Genomic DNA, 21,697 nt, shown 5'->3' with positions numbered 1-21,697 from the left:
TACGCACTCTTTACTCACCTTACGCATCTTTTACATACTTTACGCATCTCACGCATCTTACATACCACTCGTTCGCACTCATCATTCTCCTAGTTTATGCTCATCTTTTCATTTCTATCTATATTTGAATAAAAATTTATCAATTTTCAAATATGTTTTGAATATTTGAAACATGACTTACTGGATCTTTGAAACAAAAGTTATCAAATATTCAAAAAAAATTAGACTAAATTCGATATAATTAATTAAGAATAACGTAAATAATAAAAAATGAAGTAATTAGTCGAAAGAGTATTTTTGAAATTAAAATTAAATTTGTTTATAAAAATAAAACCACTACACATTAAAAAGTTTAGACAAAAAAATTATTACTGATTTTAATTAATATCCCATGATTTCCTCACTAAATCAAATCCCAGTCTTCTTCCAGATTTTTAGCCATCTCTTCCATGTCTTCTTCAACGAACTTGTATTTATATCCAAACAGCACCCTATCAAATTCTGTCGTTAAAGCTCATAAAAGTAGTAATATATGATTTACAATTGCATTTAATTAAACTTAATCCTTATAAAATTTGTTTACACCCATCATTTTATTGTTATAATTTTTATGTTTAACATTTCATGTCACAGAAAAATGGTTTTTTAATTTGAAAGTGATAACATTCAAGTTTCACAAGATGAATGTTGTCGGGCTAATCAAGAAGAGGGAAACGGCGCAGTTTTAGATGTACCGGCAGCTTACTTATCGGCTGACACTGTGGAGGTTTTAGCAAACTTGCCTAACATCTGAACCCTCCTTCTGAACGAACATCTTCATCAGTATGGGAGTCTTAAGCGCAAGCAACCCTCATATTCTGTCTACTGCCTCTTTTTTCACTCCCAAATTCTCTTTAAAAACCTCCAACAACAAAAACACTCTTATATTTAACATATCCACCTTCAAATTCCCAAGAAAACGCTCATTTCCGTGCTATTTTTTCTCCTCTAACACAACTACCCTGCAGGTTTCTGCTCGTTTTGGTCGACCCACCAGTCGCCGCAACTCGCTGAGAAAAAAGCTTCTCAATGATCAACAACAGGTGAATCAAAACATTCTCAATTCTTCAAGTACGAGTTCTAGTTTTGAAAATATTGAGAATTTGAATTACGATTCTGTGAAAGGGAGTGTTAATGATGTTATAATTGAAAATTCTAAAGATTCAAAATCGAAACCTGTTGTTGAATCTGCTTTGCATGGTCAATTGGAGAATTGGATTGATCAGTACAAAAAGGATGTTGATTACTGGGGCATTGGGTCGGGGAAAATTTTTACAGTTTTTCAAGATGCTGATGGGAATGTGAAGAAAGTTGTAATCGATGAAGATGAAATCTTGAAAAGAAGTCAAGTTGAAGACTTAGCTGAATTAAATTCTAAAATAGAATGTGCTAGGAATTTGGCCAAAGAAATGGAGATTGGGGAAAATGTGATTCCGAGGAACAGTACAGTGGCAAAGTTTGTTCTTTCAGGTGAGGAGTCTGGTTTTGTTAATGCGATCCGTGATGTCATTCTCCATCCTCAGTTTATCCCTAAGAGCTCTAGAGTTGGAAGCATTGTGTTGTGTGGTTTGGTTGTATTTTGGTTGGTGAAGAAAGTATTTTCATTTCAAGGTAAAGAGGTGCATTACACAGAACTGGAGAAAGAAATGATGAGAAGAAAGATAAAGTCAAGAAAGGAGAAGGAAATGTTAGAGAAGGGAAGTGTGGAAGTTGTTCAAAAAGAGATGGAACCTCCAATGGAGACCTTTATAAAACCTAAGATAGACAAGCAAGAACTCATGAAGAATATAATCAAAGCAAAGGCTTCAAAGGATAATTTCGCATTGGTGGATTCGTCTAGTTCTCAAACAAGCAAATTGGATTTTGGTGATAAATTTCAGGAAAATTAAAAAATTAGGCCAGGGAAATCCGCATGATTGAGGGCAGGGAGCATTCCCAGGTCGACAGGAATGTAGAAGAAAAGCAGGCTGTGGATGGTAAACTAACTGATGAGATAAAAGAGTTCAAACAGCATAGAGAAGATGATATGAAATTCTTGGGGAACCTTCCGAAGGAAAGTGATGAAACTGCAATGACTGTGTCTTTAGTTGAAACAAAATGCTGGAGTACTGAATTTCCCAACAAGGTACCTTCTGTTGAGAATGAGGTTGGGCAAACTTCTGGTGCTTCAATTGTGGAACAATCACATTTGAGAACAAAGCAGGATAGGGAGGCACTTCATTTGTAGTGGTGAAAGAAGATGTTGTTCAATCATCAGATCCTCATGATGCTAAATCATCTATTTCAGATACCAATTCTGTTAGAAAAGAAACAAGGGTCATACGATCAGTGAAAGAAGCTAGGGAATTTCTTTCCAGAAAACACGGCAAAGAAGATTTTGATCAGCCCATTGTTAAAACTTTGCAAGAAAGTGTTGCTGTTTCAAATCAACCAAGTGGTAAATTTGATAGAAATACAAGGCAGACATTCAGTGTGGACAACAAAGTTTTGGGTTCTGCAAATTTTGGTGGACCATCTGAGTCTACTTTTGCTCTAAATGTTCATAAATGTTCAACTCTGAAGGATGAGGAGCAGGTTCCCATCAACAAAGATGATCCTGAATATTCTGATGAAGAATATGAAGTGGGTGATTGTGAAAATTCCCATACTTACTTAGATCATGAAGATTCTGGTGCAAGTACAAAGACTGGAACATATGTAAAGATGGAAAACTGGGTGGAAAAAAATTTTCATGATATTGAACGCATTGCAAAGAAGATAGGAACTGGATTCCGAGACAATTTCATGGTTGCAAGAGAGAAAGTAAATAAACAATTAAATACCTTTGCTGATATTACACAGCTTGGCTCTGGTGAAGATGACAGTGAACTTGAGTGGATGAAAGATGATAAGCTGAGAGACATTGTTTTTCAAGTCCGAGAAAATGAGTTGGCTGGGCGAGATCCATTTTATTTGATGGATGCTGAAGATAAACTTGCATTCTTTCAGGGTCTTGAAAAGAAAGTTGAGGAAGAGAATGCAAAGTTATCCCATGTGCATGAATGGCTCCATTCAAACATTGAAAATCTTGATTATGGAGCAGGTACCATGATTACATCAAATGATCCCTATATGCTAAATTTACTCCTAAACAAATTTATTTTATAGGCTGCTTTATCAATGCACTTCCAAGGTTTGCTTCCTCAAGCATAGGTTATGAATAAATATTAATCAACTGGTTCTTAGTCATTTAGGTATTTATCACTATTTATGTTTTGTTAACCGATTAACTATGAGTTTATATATGTCATAGATCACAGTGCATAGTTGTCACTCTGCTGGTGCTAATGATCTTCCTCTCTTCCTTTAGATGGTATCAGCTTGTATGATCCACCAGAGAAAAATCATACCGCGCTGGAAAGGGCCTCCATTGGAGAAAACTCCTGAGTTCCTGGATGACTTCCTTAAACAAAGGGAGGCTCTTTTTGCTGGAAAAATTCCAGTGAAGAAGGATGAGGAGAAATTTCTTCAAAAATCAACAAGGTTTCCCACCCATGAGAATGCTGCTGCTTCTTTGGCTACTAATGATTTGAAGAAGTCACAAAATAGGGATCCAAAACATTCCAAGACAGTTATAGAAGGCAGTGATGGTTCTATCAGATCTGGTAAAAAATTGGGGAAGGAGTACTGGCAACACAAAGAAATGGTCACGTGGGTTCTTGGAATCTTATAATGCAGAGACAGACCCAGAAGTTAAATCCATTATGAAAGATATGGGAAAGGATTTAGATCGATGGATCACTGAAGAACAAATACAGGAAGCAGCTGATCTGATGACCAAACTACCTGAGAGGAATAAGAAGTTCATGGAGAAGAAAATCAACAAGCTCAAAAGAGAGATGGAGTTGTTTGGACCACAAGCTGTTGTGAGCAAATACCGTGAACATGCAGAAGAGAAAGAAGAAGATTATCTATGGTGGCTAGATCTACCACATGTTCTGGTTAGTATGCAAATGTGCTGTGTGCTTTCTTCTTTGTTGTGTTCTTTGTATTTGTGTCTTCCACTTGTCAGATGACTTCCCCAGATTCACTTGCATCCTTGCTCTTTATCTTAAATACAGATGATTTGATAATCTTATTTACTCGTTACGATTTTATTTTTAAATTGAAAAATAATAGATGGTTGCACATGATTATCCTTTGATAGAGTTTTACCTTTTTCCTTTTTAAGTAGCGGCATGTGATACATGGTAAGCAAACCAAGTGTCCTACTTAGGCAAGAAAGCAATTCTGGTGTGCACTGTACTGCTAAAAAACACAGATTCTTAGGCAAATTACCTTGTCCTGATTATTTTCCAGTGCATTGAACTGTACACAATTCAAGACGGGGAACAAAATATAGGATTCTATTCACTGGAGATGGCTGCAGATCTTGAGTTGGAACCAAAACCCCATCATGTGATTGCTTTTGAAGATGCTGGTGATTGCAAAAACCTTTGTTATATCATTCAGAGCCATTTGGAGATGCTTGGAAGTGGCCAAGCCTTTGTTGTTGCAAGGCCTCCTAAGGTTAAGATTTTATTTTTTCTCCATGCTAAATTTATGTTATTTATTTATCAAGTTAAACAAAGAGGCACTTCCACTGAAGGACTAGCGAAGAGAGCCTGCTTATAAATCCTGTTTATTTTTTGTAGATGTGTTGAGAAGAGCTTCTAGTCCTAAAGTCACTGGATGATCCTAAAAATTTTTATGCAGTACTTAGCTGTGTAAAAACTAGCTTTTGTTTTTCTGGCAGGAAAAAAAGAATACTGTTCTTTTATTTTGATCTTATAATTTGGAATTTTGTCCAAAGAGGTCTCATTTAGGTCAGTTGAACAGGTGATACTGTCCGGTTCTCTACCAAAAAAACATGTATTTTAAAACTTTCAGTCAGGAACTTTATCTCTTTAGGCTTTGCATTATTTAATTGATAATTCAATCAAATTGCTTAGTGCTAGATCTTTAAAATCATCTATTTAATTCGTATTTCCTTATTGCAATTATTATTCCTTTTTAACATAGACTACTTTCATTTCCTTGACTATCTTTAATCCTAAACAGGATGCTTTTCGCGAAGCCAAAGCAAATGGTTTTAGTGTAACTGTCATCAGGCAAGGAGAGCTACAGCTCAACATTGACCAACCCCTAGAAGAAGTAGAGGAACAAATTACTGAGATTGGGAGTAAGATTTACCATGATAAGATAATGGGAGAACGATCTGTGGATGTAAGCTCATTGATGAAGGGTGTCTTTCGCTTTGGTGCCAAATCCTCTAAGAGGTAATATCTCAACTTTGTGCTTAATTGCCTATAATTCTAGCCGTAAAACATCCAGAAAACATCAATGAATAATTGGATCAATGTTGTGCATTGCTAAGTAAACACCTTTGTACCTTTGATGTTTTGATTTCAGCAGAAGGGGTAAGAATCTGGCAAAGAAGATGCTGAAAAGGCCTAGCAAGAAGTGAACTGAGAGTCTCCTGGCTCACCGCATTGGGCTATTGAGACAATTGACCATGTGAGATATCAGATGACCATGAAGGCCACTGTTGATTTGCTCCCCTCTGCATTCTCTTATGATTCAGTTTTGCAAGTTCCGCCAAAATGCTGTAGCAGTGGGCAGAAAGCTTGTCTTGACACAGACCGCTGACCTGCTATCTATCTTCTATTTAGTTCCATATCCTGTAATTATAGTAACAGGTAGTAGTTGAAATGCTTATTCCAGTGGCAAAACATGGGGATGCTTATGACGTGAAGAACTGGAACAAGATTTTAAATGCTTATTCCAGTGGTTTTTTAATGCCTCCTGATAAAAAATTGCTGTTGGAGCTAGCTGGAATCCAGTAATTTAGAATAAAGCTTCTTCTATCCAGTTTTCATCAATGACACAGGTAGCCAAGAATTGAATTAATTTTATACATTCAGGAAGACGAAATAATTAGTTAACCTCTTCATTCATATCATGCATGTTCTGTTTTCCATATTTGATATTACATTGTGATTAATAGAATACAATATCGGCAGTTTAAACATAAGAATGACCCACGTCAAAAAAGGACCAAAAATTGCTGCAGAAGCAGTTTCAGGTTGGAGCTAAGCTAAGCAACCTTGACAACATATACAGGCGACCAAGATACCAACCACAGCTCCAGCAAAGACCTGTAATGGAGTATGGCCTAGAAGCTCTTTGAGCTTTCTTTGACTGATGGGATGACCTTGAAACAAGTCCTCAACGATCATATTAAGAACCTATGTCAAAAAGCATAAATAAAAGACAATAAATTATAAGATTTCGAGAGTCACTTCTTTAGTGGACAACATCTAATAGAGAACTCTCATGTGGGCGAGCCTAAGCTACTGAATTGCTAAGCTCCCGAGCTTTATGTAACCAAACAGAAACTAAAAAACTTCAATAATTTATCAAACATTAACACATAAAAAATTAACGAGAGTGAACTCACCTTAACAAATTTGTGTGATGAGGGGATTTCAGTGGAAACCATATGAACTTAACTGTAAAATTTTCCCACAAATCATTTCTGTAGTACCCTATTTAACAATTTAAAAACCCATTCACATAGGTATTTTCCAGACAGCATGACAGGAGACGGTAAGATAAGGTGTTTCTAGTTACAAACAACCAAAACGCAAAAAAGGCAGCCACAGTCTATAGTGTTTTGGCAATCTCACTCATTTCCCCAGCCTAAATGAAACACCAAAACAAAATAGTTGAAACCAACAAAAATAAGACCAAAACCAAAGACCTAGGAGGATGAAAATAGGACAAACCAAAGCATTTCCAGTAGCTTTCCAACCCAAGTCAGTTCCAATAGGACAGTTCCCAACTTCTAGGAGAGCTTTAGGACGCCAAAAGGTTGCATCAATTCTCCACCAGGAAAGAATGGGGACTCCACTCAAGTATGTGATAAATATAAATCCAGTATAAGCCCCACCGAAAATGGGCCTCAGACTTCCAGATATATTATAGGAATGTAGGTCCCTGGGTAGTAAGGATATCTTTCCTTTTAGCTCAGAGAGGTATGCTACAATCCAAAAGAAAAAAATTGCCTTCAATTTTTCATGACACTCTGAAGATCAACCCTCTTGAAAATTGAATTGATATACAACAAAGAATACTAATTAGAATTGAAAGGTCCCAAATGCATACACCATGCGAGGTAACCAGGGTCCAAAATATATATATATATATATATATATTTTCTGAGATAGAATCCCAGTTTTATAATAATCAATTATTTAACATTTTCAATCTTAATTGTGCAATGTTGCAATTATTACTGTTCAGATAAATTTCAAGACCATGCAATTTAGCACTAGAATAAGCAAATAGTCATAAGTCCAATCATATATGTAGGATGTAAGAGTTACAAAAATATGAATAGTTTAAAAAGTACACCATCCTTTATTACCTAAACACAGAAATTTTCATTAGCAGACAAGGTAGTTAGCAAATCCACAGCCATGTAAACCCAGCTAACAATGCCAAGCATGCTAGAAGCACCAACCGTAGGTGACAGTAGCTCAAAACATCAAACGGTACTTCAGAAGCATATAAACACAGTCAAACTAAATACTTACCAAAGCAAGAGATATTAGATCTACTTCGTTTAATAGTTGCTCTGTTCCAATTAACACTTCTCCACCTAATTTAAGTTTTGATCCAGTAGTAAAACCTTGCCACTTTGAGGTTGGATCCGGCAGTCATTAAAGATCCAAGCTCTAGTAATAGCCTCTATTAATAACCATTTATCAATGCCGAAAAAACAGAAAAGAAACAGTATTAATAATCATCTGACAAGCTCAATTCTACCATCAAGACTACTACAAAAGGAGCAGCAATCAAAGAAAGCATCGCAACAGTAAAATACTTAAGCAGCATCCCCAATGACCAAACCCTTAAAATTGCATATTTATAACACATTAAAAGAAAACAATAATAATAATATCTTACCTCAGCTTGCATCCCAGCATGGCGTCGAACACCAATGGCATCATACATAACAATGGAACTAAACCCCAAACAAACAGGAAATAAGCAATCTGCCGCTCCATGACAAAGCGCCACTGACGTCGTCAAAGCCGTACATAAAGCGGAGTGAGAAGAAGGCATTCCTCCAGAGGCAAATAGTAATCTAAAATCCAATTTTCTCTCCACAAAGAAATTCAAAGCCATCTTTGCGGATTGTGCTACAATCCAGGCAAACAAACCAGATACAAATGTGGGATTCGCAGCCAGTGTGGTCACAAAAGGACTGATTTTGACTTTTGCAGTCGAAGTCACGCTTAATAAAGCGACCCCAAACGCCCCGTTTTTTAAGTAATGGTTACTCTTGGGTAAATCTAAGATACTTTCTAACTCATTGTTATATGCTTGCAGACGTGAAACCCATTTCTGAGTATGTGAAGAGGCTAAACCTTTGATAGACTGTAAAATCGGAAAGAAAATACATAAAGGGCTTAAAGGGAAATTCCTACTGTTATTTTTATTAGATTTTGGTCCAGGGTTTTCGGGATTTGAAGGGTTCTTTTTGAAAGAAAAAGAGATGACTGAAGAGGTTTTGAACTTACTAAACTGACTGAATTTAACGAAGGAAGAGTGTGCTGGGTAGAAAGTTTTGGTTTTGATGCTCATGGAATTGAAAGAGAGAGAGCTAAATGTTGGCTTTATTATAACAGAGTCCATGAGAGAGTTCAGTAAGCATTTCAGAGAGAAGCAGCAATGAGAACAACGAACTTACCAAAAAAGACCAATGAAAGCAACGAGGGGCTGTGACTGCGCAGAAGGTAGATCGAATATTTTAATTGATAAATATTGACTCTTGGTTTATCAACGAAAGTGACCCGTTGAGTAACGTATTTTCTATGGAATATGCTAACATTAGTGGGTCTAATAAATATTGGCGAGTGGACTCTGGACCGATACCCTAATCTGCGGACGATAGAGAGAGAGTTCAGGAGTGCACCAGAAATCCAACTTTAGAAATAGTAGCGGGTAACCTTTAAATTAGATAATTTTAAATTGTGATAAAATAATATTAATTATATTAATAATATATAATCATATGATTAAATAATTTTTAATTAATAATAAAAATCACTTGTATAAATACTAAAAAATGTATGCATTAAATTCCTCTTTTAACTATACACTTGCAAAGGATATTAAAAATTGGCTTAATTAATAAGAGAAAGAAAAATTAAAACAAAAGCCAACTGTACAGTAACATAGCATTGAACTTGTGGCGCAATGGGCGGCTTTACCAGGCATATATTGACGAAATGTTTGGGCGGCACCCATCTTCGCAATTGCAAGCTTGTGCCGCACCAAGGTCTAGCCTCCACCCATCACTACATAACATACTGTAATCAATGGAGGCTTTGCATAGAATCAGATTTATTTTTAGCCTTTGTTTTATGGTAGAATTTTTACTCTAACCAAACTTGTAGTGTCTATGCTATGATGTATAAGATTGGGACATTTACAATGTTATCGATTAGACACTTCACATAATTGTTTAAGAATATGAGTAAAAATTTTAATGTTAAATATAAACGGAAAAATCTCCACATAATAGAATATCTTTGTAATATCTACAAGATTTCTTTCTTGTTTTATCTTATGTTTAATGTTATCAAAGTAATTTTCTTATAGCATATTATTAGATATATTAGTATTTGAATCAGGACCTGAGAGCTACCAATGCATACCAGCCCTAGCAGCTGGAGTGAGGGCAAAACTTATGGTGGAGATCTCGCCTGGCGAGTCCTCATTTACTATAGCTTTAGCAGCTGCTGCGTGACAAACAGAAGGCAAACTGCGGTGTATTCGCCCTTACAAGTTCTTGCTGAATCAAAAAGAGTGATTAAAGACTCTGGTCTAAATGACACTGTATAATTCAGCACTGGAGACCCCTTTCAGGTGTTATCACATTATGGGAGCATTGATTTCTCGCTGGTGGATTGCAAGAATGATGAATACGCAAGGCTGCTAAATTTGCTACATGTTAATCCAGAAAAATCAGTAGTGGTAGCAAAAAACTTGCTGTGTGAAAAAGCAGGTTTGGGAGGCCATTTTAATGAAGTAAAGGGTAAAGTTGAAGTGAGTTCTATAAAGCATCTTATTGGGAAAGGCATGGAAATTACTATGATTGGAAGAACCAAAGAAATTGAGAAGAGAACAGAGTGTTTTTTTAAATCAAGAAAGATTCAAGTCTTCTCAGCTGCTTTGTTTCCCTTAGCTTCCAGATTTTCCGCTCCAGAGTTCTCTGGCATCAGAATTTCGGTCTGCATTATTTTTTAGCCGTGGTTTCGTGACAGTTTGTTATGTTGGCTTGTATAGATTATTGTTTTTGGCAAGCCTGCTTGTACCCCCTTATTTTATTGGTGTTAGTTTCTATGGCCACCCTCTTGAGCGCAATCTTTGAAGGAACTTTGATAGATTCTCAAAATAAGTGATTTCAGGAGGTTATTGTATTTGCTGGTTTTACCCTTATATATTTCTTACTATCCTATCTTTTGGTAAGACAAGTTTAAGTTGTGGTCTGGTATCCCTTATAAGCCCGTGTAATATTCTCTTTTTAATGCATTTTTGCTTTTAAAAAAAAAATGATTCAAGTCAAAAAGAAAACTTCCAAGAGCAAATGGGTTGTGAATATCGACAAGGTGAGTGGGGAAGAACATATATATAGAGTTCCTCCTAAGGCCTGCTTTGGCGGCAGAGTAAACATGGCACTTCCAAATTGTTCTGAATCAAGAAAAGATCAGGCTTCTTCCAGTGATAATCTCGCAAAAAAGCTTGAAGATAAAACATTCTACTGGGACATTCCATGAATTCATGGAGTGGGTTGATCTTAAAACACAGGTTCCTAGTTATTTTACTACCAGTGTTGTGCCTACATGGAAAACTCTGGAGTTGAATGCCAAAAATTCAGGTTCTTTTTCCCTTTTCAATATTGAATCATTAATTCCTACAGATTTAATTACTTTGGCTGAAAATATATGGGGTCTGTTCATATGAACAAAAGCTGATAATTTAAGGATCTATTTGTTTATTTAATATGTTTTTGTGGTTTAGCTGTCAAAGCAAAAGCTTTATGTTAACTTGCAAAGCAAAACAAGTCTATGTCCGACATAAAATTACATCAATTATATGTGGATGAAGTCTCTGTGTTAGTTGGGCTTTACCATCCAACACTGTGAATCAAATAAAATAAGCTTAACAGGATTTGTTGGGTGGTTGTCCACAATTAACTCAATATGGGCAAAGAGATTCAATTTTCATTTTGTGATCTTATTAGAAGATGTAAGTCCAAACTTAACACAATTAAGCATAATTTCAGGCAAAGCAACCCTCTCGTGTTCTCCCCAGGATGTGAGTTTAGTACCTAATTGCTTCGTTTATAAGGTTATCAAATTAGAGTTTTGACCTTTCCCCAACCAACATCACTATCATTCCATCCAGCCCATTTCGTAATGTTTCAGGAGAAATTTGAATGGCAGATAAAAATTGGTTCTTTCGCAATGAGTTGGCAAGATTTGACGGGAGTGATAATTACCAGGCAGCACAACCACGGTCACCTCACCAACCACCATAATGGAGCCTTCAGTTTCAAGAAACTGAAACATCTTAACCAACTCATTCCCTTCACTTTCACAATTTCTTTACTTGGTCATGTTCATCTTGCCATGGCCACATGTTAGGAACATAGACCCAAATGGCAAATTCAAGATTCTTGGCTCAAGTTTCCAAGATTCTTGTTGGGATATATGTTTTCAGCATAATCTTGGAACCAAAGATTTTTGCATTGGCTGGTGATGAAGATGCTGCAGCAGCAACCAACAGTAGTGAAGCCAATGCAGGTGTATCACCTCAAAGTAAGGATGATCATACCGGCGGTAATGGTGGAGTTGAAGTATCACAGCTTTGTAACACAGAGTTACAAACTTTTCTTCCTCCCCCATATGGTAATGTATCCCACTTGGTCTGCAAGCCTATCTGGAATACTTTCATTTTGAGGGTGAGTTTGATGTTTTTAACCATTCATCATTTTACGCATACACATATTGGATTTAACATTCATGAACTATTATTGTGGCAGTATTTGCAAAGAGAAGATCATGTTATGACCATTATATTATCAGCAATATATACCACAGGATGGGTGGGCATAGGCTTTTCAAAAGATGGAATGATGGCTGGCTCCAGCGCCATGGTGGGATGGTTTAATAAGAAAGGTCAGCCAAGAATCAAGCAATTTTACTTGCAGGGTACCCGTCAATCCCAAGTCATTGCTGACAAAGGCGAATTGCCCCTTGCAAATGTGCCTCCTGTTGTGGCAATTCATGGAGCCATGATTTATTTAGCATTTCAACTGAAGTTTGATCACAGGATTGGTCGCCAACCAATTATTTTGGCTTTTGGTACAAGATATCCCCACCACTTTCACCTATCCCATCATGATGACAGAAGAACCATTATGTTCGATTTCTCTGGAGGTTTGTCGTTCTACCTGATATTTCTCATGTTCTTCTTGGATACAATAGACTAATAAGAATCCACTCTTTGTTTCTTACAGGCTCCTCATCGGTTCTGCAAGTGAGTTCCAGAGAGAAGAAGAATCATGGAGTATTAGGTGTCATTGGATGGGGTTTAATCCTGCCTGTAGGGGCAATTGTTCCTAGGTATTTCAAGCATAAAGATCCACTGTGGTATTATCTTCATGCCATTATTCAGCTTTTGGGATTTGTTATTGGGATTGCTACAGTGCTTCTTGGAATTCAACTTTATGATAAACTGAATGTCAAGAATACTAACATTGATGCACACAGAGGCATAGGAATCTTTATTCTTGTGCTTAGCATTCTTCAGGTTTGACCCTATCACCTGATTCTATTTGTATTTTACTCAAACAGTTCAACCCAGATGACTTTTTGAGTTTTCCAACATATTGAATGAAACCTAATTGTAGTCCATCCTTTATTTCAGATATTGGCATTCTTTCTACGACCGAAAAAGGAATCAAAGATTCGCAGGTACTGGAATTGGTACCACAGCGGGTTTGGCAGGATTGCGCTCTTCTTTGGAGCTATAAACATAGTGTTGGGAATTCAAATAGGATATGCAGGGAATGAATGGAAGGTAGGGTATGGATTCCTCCTTGCTATAATTCTACTAGCAGTTATGGTTTTAGAAGCATTATCGTGGATGAAAAGTTCGGATAAGAAGGCCACAGCATCAACATTCCAGATGAATCCAATGCAATGATCAATGTTCAAGCAGTATTCTTTCAAAAATCTGTTTTATCAAGTTCGTGATGAAATCAAATTTTGATTGGCAAGCATGGCTGACAGGCCAAGCTGTGCCAAAGTGCATTTGGTTCAATTTTCAAGAGACAAGCCTTATCTTGTGTATGGTAGAGAAAGGATTAAATGGTTGGATTATTGTTTACCAGGAGGGTCATTTCCAGTCAACTTCTTTTGTGCGTAGTAAGAGTGGAAAACTTCTTATTTTTTGCTGGTTACTGGGGAAACGATTTGAAAATTTGATAGCACCTGACCTTACATTATTTATTTCTTCTACTTGTATAAAACTCTCAAGGTTTGTTACTTTTGCACTTGCATTTATTCCATCAAATCCACAACTTGTATTTTTAGCCGGTGGTATCATATGAGTTTAACAAAAAAACCAAAACAAAGTACACAAACTTAAATTATATCCCTTATGGGATTTGTCCAAATAGCAATAAGGGAGAATATTCAAGCAAAAGAGTATAGATGCGAAACTTATTTACCTCAATAGTTCATATATAATTTTATAAGAATTCATAAGAGAGCATTGTCAAGTTAAAATGATTAAAAAATAATAGACTGTGTAACTAAAAAAGAAAATTAAGAATATTTTTGTGTTCAGAAACCTTACCCTTTAATACTCATACTTGGACAATGCTTAGCGGCCACATGGTATCTAGTGAGCATGACACACAACATAGAACATGTAGACAACTCAATTCAAGGTCATGAAAATAATTCACGTTGTCTAAATATATATGCTCACGTAAGTGAATATGTGAGTTCCTTCCTCTATGTGACGAGAAATACATATATGAAAATTTTAATTAATAAATCATAATCGTGCATCTATTATTAATTAAAACGCTTAAATTCTCGAAATAAATAAACAAACAAATATAATCATTATCTTGATGATCAAATAGATTATATTATATTTGATGCAAGATAGTAGTATTGTTGCAACTGTATATTAAATGCAAATTAATTGAATTGGTTAGAAACATGCATTGTGTTAAACATAAAATGGTGACACTCCACCCAGATATCTTTAATGTGTGTTGATTTGACAATTCGCATATTTCTTTAATTAATTGGACGTATTGACTAGAAAAAAGCCTCCAAGCACCACATGAAATTGGATCACTTGAGCATAAAAACCAATATGAAGGATAGGTATAAGGATCTTTTTCTTTACATCCTTTTGACTTTATTATCATTCTCTAAACAAAAATCAATGTTCTCTTGATTCTCTTCAATTTTTATTTTTTTTTTATATTCTCTAACAAAACATTCTTTGTAATTGTTACTAATTAACTTATTGTAAATAAAAGAGTAATTTAGACCTAATTTTATTTCAATTAGATTTTTTTTTAAGCTGAATTTTCGGGCTTCAAAACTGTCCAGTTCAGTTGGAAGACCAGAAGAGGATGTGGAAAAAATAAATGTGTTAGGAGGGAAAAATGGTTGGGAAATCGAAGAAAATGAGGAGAAATTAAAAAAACAAAAAAGTGACAAAGAACGAATGAAAAGGCCAAATCACCCTTTTGTCTATGGAGTTGGGACGGTATCGGGGTTTCAAGAAGTGGTTGTGAATTATTACAACTTTGGGGGTTAGTTGGTAAGTCGATAGTAATAACAGCTTTGCGCGCATCAACCGGCACTAGGGATTTTGAAAATAAACTCGAATGATAAATACGTTTCCTTTGTTAGATCGATTGTAATTTGTAATTGAATATGAAAGAGGAGGGAGGGAAGGTTAGGGCGTTGATAGATAAGGCTACAAACTCAACAGCAAGAGAGGTGGACCCACGTCTCCTCCAAGCCATCAAATCTGTGGTTCGGTATTCCGATTCCGAGCTCCGACTCGCCGCCCAAACACTCATGGACCTCATGAAACGCGACCACTCTCAGGTCTTTATATGTATTGTTTAATTCTACTTTATTGGTTCTTCTATTATTTGCTTATTTGTTATAGTTTGAATTCAATCTCGTCTTTTTCTGTAATTAGTAGCATAGACGTTTGTTCTTCTTTGCATTGAATTTTAAATATCATGTTTTTTTCTTGGAAAATTTGAATATTTAAATTTGGTTTTATTTGATAAGGAGGGGTAAAATAGGAGGTAAGAATTTTTTGGTTTGTGATTGGTTTTGCAGGTTCGATATCTCACACTTCTGATAATTGATGAGCTTTTCATGCGATCAAAGCTCTTTAGGGCCCTTGTTGTTGAGAACATGGATCAATTATTGAGTTTAAGTGTTGGATTCAGAAGAAATCTACCACTTCCTGCTCCTCCAGCTATTGCGTCCAGTTTGCGTTCAAAGGCCATTGAATTCTTGGAAAAATGGAATGCTTCATTTGGAGTTCACTATAGACAGATTAGATTGGGCTATGACTACCTTAAAAACTCTCTGAGGTTTCAGTTTCCTAATTTACAAGCAAATGCAGCTCGGATTCAGCAGGAGAGAAGGGAAAGGGAGATGAGGACAAAAGAAATTTTACGCAATAAGTTTGGAATGCTGCAGCAAAATTTTTCTTCTATAAAGGAAGAAATACAGTCAACCATGGATGAGATTGGAGAGTGCTTAGACATTCTCTGTGCTAAAGAGGAAAAAGTGTTACTTGCTCCCTTAGATGAAGATATGGAGGAGATCCATTCTTCTGAACTGAGGCAGATCCGTTTTGATTCGTTAAAAGAAGGGGAAAAGGTGCATGAGAATAATGACAATAAGGTAGTTTGTGATGCATTGAGGGAGTTGTACAAGCTTTTAGTGTCCAAGCATCTCATCTCAGCTCAAGAATGGATGTCTGTTCTTATAAGGGTGGAAGTGCCAGACAGTAGGTTTAGAGATTCCATGCTAAAGGAATTCATTGATATACGAAGTTGTCTACTATCAGTGAAGAAGAAATGTGAAGAATCTGGTTGTTCTCTTGCAAACAATGTGAAACCGCTAAAAGACGAGGAAGAAGAAGATTTTTGGGAAGAGGGTAAGGTTGGATCAATTGACGATAGGAAAACTAGCACACCAACTAAACAAAATAATAATCTTGCCATTGCATCAACCTCTCATGAGGTCAGAGACAAGGATCCCAAAGGCAGTAATGAAAAGGTTGAAGGGAATGGCACACTGAGTCATGAAAGCGGCAAAGTTGATTCAACATCACTTAGGAGTAAGCTTTTGACTGAAGCCCCAGTGATGAGTGGGGGTCATTTTTGAATTATTGGGGTTTGGACAGGGATGTCTTGGCTAACCAGAGGGGCTTGGAGGTTGAAAATCACTGGGGTAGGGTAGAATTTGATGCAGTCATCCCAGCTGAGAAGATAGCAGAACTTAACCTTCAGGTGTCTCGTTACAAAGAAGAACCAGTAGAAGTTCAACCATGCCGTGCTCCTTTAAAGAAAGGTGGCCTTTGTCAGAGAAGAGATTTGGAAGTTTGTCCATTTCATGGACCCATAATAGCCCGAGATGATGAAGGAAATCCAATCAATCAGAGATCTTCAATGGATGAGGCTTCTGCTAAGACAAATCAGATCTCTTCATTAGGTACACCCACTAAGACAAACTCATTAGTAGATGAGATGACTTCTGATTTAACGGATCAATTGGCAAAACAAGCTGTAAAGAATATCCGGGATAGAGATAAAGAAGAAGCAAGGAAGAGGAAAATTAACAAACAATTGCTGAGTCGTGCAAAACTTGCTAAAGTTCGAGAACACAATGAAGCAGTTTTACGGGATGCTGCATTGGCTTCAACTTCAAGATCTGAATCTGTTGGAGAAGAAATGGAGATTGGCAATGGGAAGAAACCACTGACCAGAAATAAGAAGCCAACTCTTGCATCCATGTTGCGTAAAAAAGAAACAGCAAAAGATAGGCTAGCTCAGAGACTTTTGAATAGCCGAGCAAGGGATTCAACAATGAGACAGCTGACGATTGGGGAGGATGCAAATTACCGAGAAGCCTTTCCAAATCAGTGGTAAATAGATGTTTAAGTGCCAGCTGATTGACCTTCAGGATTAGCACTGTGTCACAGCTGATTAATAAAAAGTTTCAGCTGTATCAAGAGAGTGATCTCGCAAATAATTTCATATGCTATCAAAGGAGTTGGGAATTTAGTTGTTGCAGGTAGATTCCTGTTGTATAGAACGTTCTTTAATTAGCTTTCTTATATGATTAAAGTTGTATGGACAAAGATTTCTCATAGTTGCTGAGAGAGAATTATAGACTTACTGGTTACTAGTAACCCAAAATATTTTAGCAGGTCAAGTTGTTTCTTCTTCAAATAACATCTCATCTTGTTAATAGATTATCTTATTGTATGTAAAATATTTTAGGAAATATTTTTAATATCGTTTACATGAGCGCCCTCATACCTCTTTCTTTTTCAAACTCCTTGTTTCATCTCCATCTCCCCGAAAACTTATTTATTTTTAATTGTGTTGATTTGGCTTGAAGTAGGAATCCGATGAAGATAGATGATCAAATTTGAGGAATAATGAAGAGATTGACAACCCACCTTGAAGGTAATTTTATAAATAAAGACAGAATGACAGATTTTTGACAAATGATTTTTTAAATAATCATCTTTATAGACAATCTTCATCAAGTAGTGCTTGCAATTTATTTTTGGGTATAGATAGTTTGTTTCGGTCTGACATTTGCCAGAGATCTGATGCTTATTACTACATTTCCCTGATTTATAATCAAAGTAAAAGTGCAAAAAGTGTCTTTTTTCACTCAGAGACAAACATAATATTCACAAATGGAAAATTATGATCTTAGCTCGTGATTGGATGTAGGCTTCAATCTTCTTGTGTATGAATATTTGGTCAACTAGAGCTAGATTTATTAAATGAGTAGTTAGCCTTTTTCCATGACTTTTGTTGGTCTGTGACTTTTCTCAAGCACAATGCTAGGGGATTCCTGTTGCTGATCTTTGAATGTTTGCGCATTGACTATATCTATAAGAGAAGAATAATCTGCCATGTGAGTACAAATATATAAATGAAACTCTCAGAAGATTTCTTTTTTCATGACAAGGTTTTCAAATGCGATGATAAAGGCAATGATTCAAATCATGGGCCGACTTCACATGCGAATGTTCAATTTGTGTGTGTATATATATATATTCTACAGGCATTATTAGTGTTAGTATCATTTAAAGGGCATTATAGGGCCGGTGTTATGTTGATATTGACTTCTGTTATGTTTTACTTCACCAACTACAGCCAACTCCAACTTGTAAAGGTGATGTTTTGGTGCCCAACTTTTTTGACTTGCCGCTGGCGCCATGTGCTAATGGACAAATATGCCGGTAGAGCTGGCAGTTTATGCAAATGGATCGAATTGGGATTCTTTGGTATTATTACCCATTACCAAAAACATTCATGTTTCTCATAAATGTAGGGAAATTAACTACCTTCACACAACTCTAAGTAATTGAGATAAAGAAATGGATTGATTTAACTAGTATTATTATCCATATTAATGATGTATTAGAGCTTCAAGCAGATTCATAAATTTTAAATAACCAAACTCCTGAATTAAAATCCTACTTCACCGACTCTGTGTTCTGAGTTTTTATCCATCACCATTTTCCGATTCATATCCAGGAAAGATTCCTTTATCATCTTCGGAAAATTAAAAGAAAAAAAAACACACACACACAAGGAAAGGGAATTTTCCCTTACAGCTACACCCACGCGCATGGAAACTCAAGCACAGCCACGTGGTGCAAACCCGACCCTTGAACCCGCCAAATCATAGACAACCCGGAATCCCTGTTGTTGGATATTCCCTATGATTGAGAGCTTATTCATGGTTCCGGCAAAGGCAAAGCAAAAAGTCCCAGAAGAATCCACCGGAATCAGATAATTAGTAGCCGGCAGTGACATGTCAGCGCCTCTAAAATGCAACACCACTGTGGGCACTTTTACTTCCTTCATTCCCGACAAATCGAAACACGTATCGAACAACGAAAAGTCCGCTCCACGCTTTAAGCCCGACGCTCCGACTCGGAAAGCATCACGAAGTCTGATGTATGCCGGCTGAGTCAAACGGGTCACTGACGTGCCCGAATCAATGATGACTCCGCCATTACCAGTTTCGTCGAGTTTGAATAGAGAAGGGACTATGCCAGGGACACGGGCACCGCCAACACTAATCCCGAGGAGTTCAACATAGTAAAAAGTATCAAGCATGGGGTTTGTGACTAAAGGAGTGAAGCGGGCGGTTCGTGAAACAGCCGCATTGCCGAAAACCATAGAGGAAGGCTTCGAAGAAGTTGAGCGATCAACCAAACAGTATGAAAATTTTCCGTTGAACTGGCGACCAGTTTGAGCAGGAAAAGATAGCGTCCCACGACCGAGTCCCATTAAACCTCCGGCACCAACAAAAAGACCTTCATTGTCGTGTCCACAACCTAGAGCCACTTTTCCAACTTTGCTCCCGCGAAACGTCAGCGTTTCTGTGGAGAACTCACCAACCGTGAAAGAACCGTCACCGTAAGACACCTGGTAGAGACACGTGTGCGTTTTGGTGGAACAACCGGAAGATTCGAGGCGACGGCAGATGGGGGAACCACAAGGTACTTTAGAATATGAGCGGGACTTAAGTGGTTCAAATATTGGGTCGGTTTGAGAATAACAATTTCTACATGGGGCGCACTGGAGCCAAAGAACATCACTCCCTGTGTCTAGAACCATGTAAACATACTTGGGAGGTGTGCCGACTCCGATGCGCGTGAAGTACTCGCCGCTGCCCTGTGCAAGTCCCGATATGATGGAGCTGCTGAAAGCTCCGCTCCCACGCGCACCAGAACCATTAAGTGCGGCAGATTCAATGATGCTGTTCAAGGTTTTGACACGCAAGGAGTCGCGTCGGAGGCGAAGATTAAAGAGACTCTCAGAGGTTTGAGTTTCATTTAATGATAAAGAATCTAGGTTTTGGGTGATTGAAACTAGATTATCAACGTGGTGTAAGTCCAGGAAGATGGAGGATTCCCCATTAGAGTCAGTCAGTTCATTTATGTTAGTCTGGGAGTCGGATTGGGTCCATGAGAAAGTGGATGGGTTAGGGAGGGAGCTGAGAACTAGGGTTTGTGACTGTAGATAGTTTGAGGTGGAGGTGACGGTGGAGGAGAAGAAAATGGTGAAGAAGGAAAAGAGAAGGATTTTTTCAGCATTTCCTTCCATTGAAGAGCGTGTGAGAAACAGGGGGACTCTGAAGGGTATGAGATGAGAGTAATATATAAATAAATAATAATTGAGACACAATTATGGGCGCGTTAATTAGAGAGGAAAACAAATTAGGGTTGTAATTATGCATTGATTATTATTATTAACATTACATTATTGATCGATAAAGATATTTTAACTAACATAAACCCCACACGTTACAATTTGAAGAACGTGATTCAGATTCTCCTCCTTGTTTTGCTTTTAGAAAGGATTTTAAAGTTGAATAATGTTTTTTAAATATATATATATTTTACAAGAAAGTAATAACGATATTGATATTTCATTCTTAGGTAGTAAGACTATCAGCCGTATTTTTATAATTTCAAAAGGCAACATATTTTGCAGTTTCCTATGAAAAGCTGAACGTGGGTCCAAAATCAAAGATTAGCTGTAGCCTGTACCATTTGTGGACCCTTGCTTGTAATTTCTTCTGTCTAGGAGTAGATTCGAATTGAATTAATTAGAGCTTAGCTCGATTAAATCCAAAACGAGCCGATCTTAACCAAATTTGGTCAAGTTTGAGCTTCTCGTCAGATTTTCAAATTAAAATTTTTGATACAAAATGACATCATTTTGATCAATATATATTAAAACAATATCGTTTTAATAACGAAAAATGAATCGAACAGAATTCAAACCCGAAACAAGCTGACCTTAGCCGAGCTCAAGCCAGTTATATATGAACCGAATCGAGTTCGAGCTTAGATCGATTCGAATCCAACTCAACTTCTGTCGTCTATGAAGAACCAAAACTACATTTAAGGTTAATCTGAACTGAATTGATTTGGATAAAAAAAAGGGTTTGGTTTAATTTAAATTTATTTATTTTAAATATGAATTAAGTTTGAATTAAAATATTTTATTTATTTTAAAATTGAATATAATTTAAATTATAAAAAATTTGATTTGATTTGACTTATGAGTCAGATAATAAATTATTCGATTCAGTTTAAATTTGGTTTGTGATTTAATTAGAATTATGTTAAATAATTGTTAAACAATGTTATTTTGTCAATAAACCACAAATTCAAACTACGAATTTAAGGCACATATCTGAGCTAGAACTTAAGTCATAAATTTGAATCAAATTAT

General features: G+C 36.6%; 5 protein-coding genes across 9 annotated transcripts; 3 read left to right on the top strand and 2 right to left on the bottom strand.

Moving 5' to 3' along the window:
• The first annotated feature begins 418 nt into the window (after positions 1-418).
• On the top strand, positions 419-5,939 carry LOC123207263. Its single transcript, XM_044624616.1, is given in 9 exon segments — positions 419-1,905; positions 2,040-2,164; positions 2,248-3,121; positions 3,389-3,417; positions 3,419-3,714; positions 3,716-4,019; positions 4,378-4,587; positions 5,119-5,336; positions 5,470-5,939. Coding segments are annotated over 9 exon segments (3,192 nt in total). The 5' UTR covers positions 419-824; the 3' UTR covers positions 5,525-5,939.
• Positions 5,940-5,984: 45 nt separating this feature from the next.
• On the bottom strand, positions 5,985-8,982 carry LOC123207261. 5 transcript variants are annotated; one of them, XR_006500246.1, is made up of 4 exons: positions 8,029-8,169; positions 7,656-7,809; positions 6,846-7,099; positions 6,168-6,305 (listed from the first exon to the last, which is right to left on the bottom strand). XR_006500246.1 is itself a non-coding variant. In XM_044624615.1 (2 exons), the coding sequence occupies exons 1-2, from the start codon at positions 8,758-8,760 to the stop codon at positions 6,150-6,152; spliced, it is 888 nt and encodes a 295-aa protein (XP_044480550.1). In that variant the 5' UTR covers positions 8,761-8,975; the 3' UTR covers positions 5,985-6,149. The 5 variants fall into 5 exon arrangements, 1 of the variants encoding a protein (XP_044480550.1); XR_006500245.1 differs by having other exon boundaries at positions 6,169-6,305; positions 6,518-7,099; XR_006500243.1 differs by lacking the exon at positions 6,846-7,099 and having other exon boundaries at positions 6,169-6,305; positions 8,029-8,982.
• A 2,753-nt stretch (positions 8,983-11,735) lies between these two features.
• Positions 11,736-13,642, top strand: LOC123207246 (cytochrome b561 and DOMON domain-containing protein At3g61750-like). Its single transcript, XM_044624594.1, has 4 exons — positions 11,736-12,094; positions 12,176-12,572; positions 12,653-12,945; positions 13,063-13,642. The coding sequence occupies exons 1-4, from the start codon at positions 11,792-11,794 to the stop codon at positions 13,339-13,341; spliced, it is 1,272 nt and encodes a 423-aa protein (XP_044480529.1). The 5' UTR covers positions 11,736-11,791; the 3' UTR covers positions 13,342-13,642.
• Positions 13,643-14,864: 1,222 nt separating this feature from the next.
• On the top strand, positions 14,865-17,627 carry LOC123207247 (UV-stimulated scaffold protein A homolog). Its single transcript, XM_044624596.1, is given in 3 exon segments — positions 14,865-15,278; positions 15,522-16,563; positions 16,566-17,627. Coding segments are annotated over 3 exon segments (2,001 nt in total). The 5' UTR covers positions 14,865-15,101; the 3' UTR covers positions 17,348-17,627.
• Positions 17,628-18,806: 1,179 nt separating this feature from the next.
• Positions 18,807-20,615, bottom strand: LOC123207248 (aspartyl protease family protein 2-like). The gene has a single exon (XM_044624597.1). The coding sequence runs from the start codon at positions 20,558-20,560 to the stop codon at positions 19,082-19,084; it is 1,479 nt and encodes a 492-aa protein (XP_044480532.1). The 5' UTR covers positions 20,561-20,615; the 3' UTR covers positions 18,807-19,081.
• Positions 20,616-21,697: the final 1,082 nt, after the last annotated feature.

Source organism: Mangifera indica, unplaced genomic scaffold (assembly GCF_011075055.1).
Source record: "Mangifera indica cultivar Alphonso unplaced genomic scaffold, CATAS_Mindica_2.1 Un_0067, whole genome shotgun sequence".
In the NCBI taxonomy this organism is placed as follows: Eukaryota; Viridiplantae; Streptophyta; class Magnoliopsida; order Sapindales; family Anacardiaceae; genus Mangifera; species Mangifera indica.
Note: the sequence above shows the minus strand (reverse complement) of the source record. Positions and strands in the feature narration are given on the sequence as shown.

What these genes read in the sequence shown, in the direction of transcription:
- LOC123207261 (XM_044624615.1), bottom strand. Translation starts at nt 8,760, where the DNA reads ATGGACTCTGTTATAATAAAGCCAACATTTAGCTCTCTCTCTTTCAAT. An exon ending in ATGCTGGGATGCAAGCTGAG is followed by an intron (nt 6,306 to 8,028) that starts GTAAGATATTAT and finishes TTTTTGACATAG; the next exon opens with GTTCTTAATATGATCGTTGA.
- LOC123207246 (XM_044624594.1), top strand. Translation starts at nt 11,792, where the DNA reads ATGGCAAATTCAAGATTCTTGGCTCAAGTTTCCAAGATTCTTGTTGGG. An exon ending in GGAATACTTTCATTTTGAGG is followed by an intron (nt 12,095 to 12,175) that starts GTGAGTTTGATG and finishes TTATTGTGGCAG; the next exon opens with TATTTGCAAAGAGAAGATCA. An exon ending in TTGTGCTTAGCATTCTTCAG is followed by an intron (nt 12,946 to 13,062) that starts GTTTGACCCTAT and finishes CCTTTATTTCAG; the next exon opens with ATATTGGCATTCTTTCTACG.
- LOC123207248 (XM_044624597.1), bottom strand. Translation starts at nt 20,560, where the DNA reads ATGGAAGGAAATGCTGAAAAAATCCTTCTCTTTTCCTTCTTCACCATT.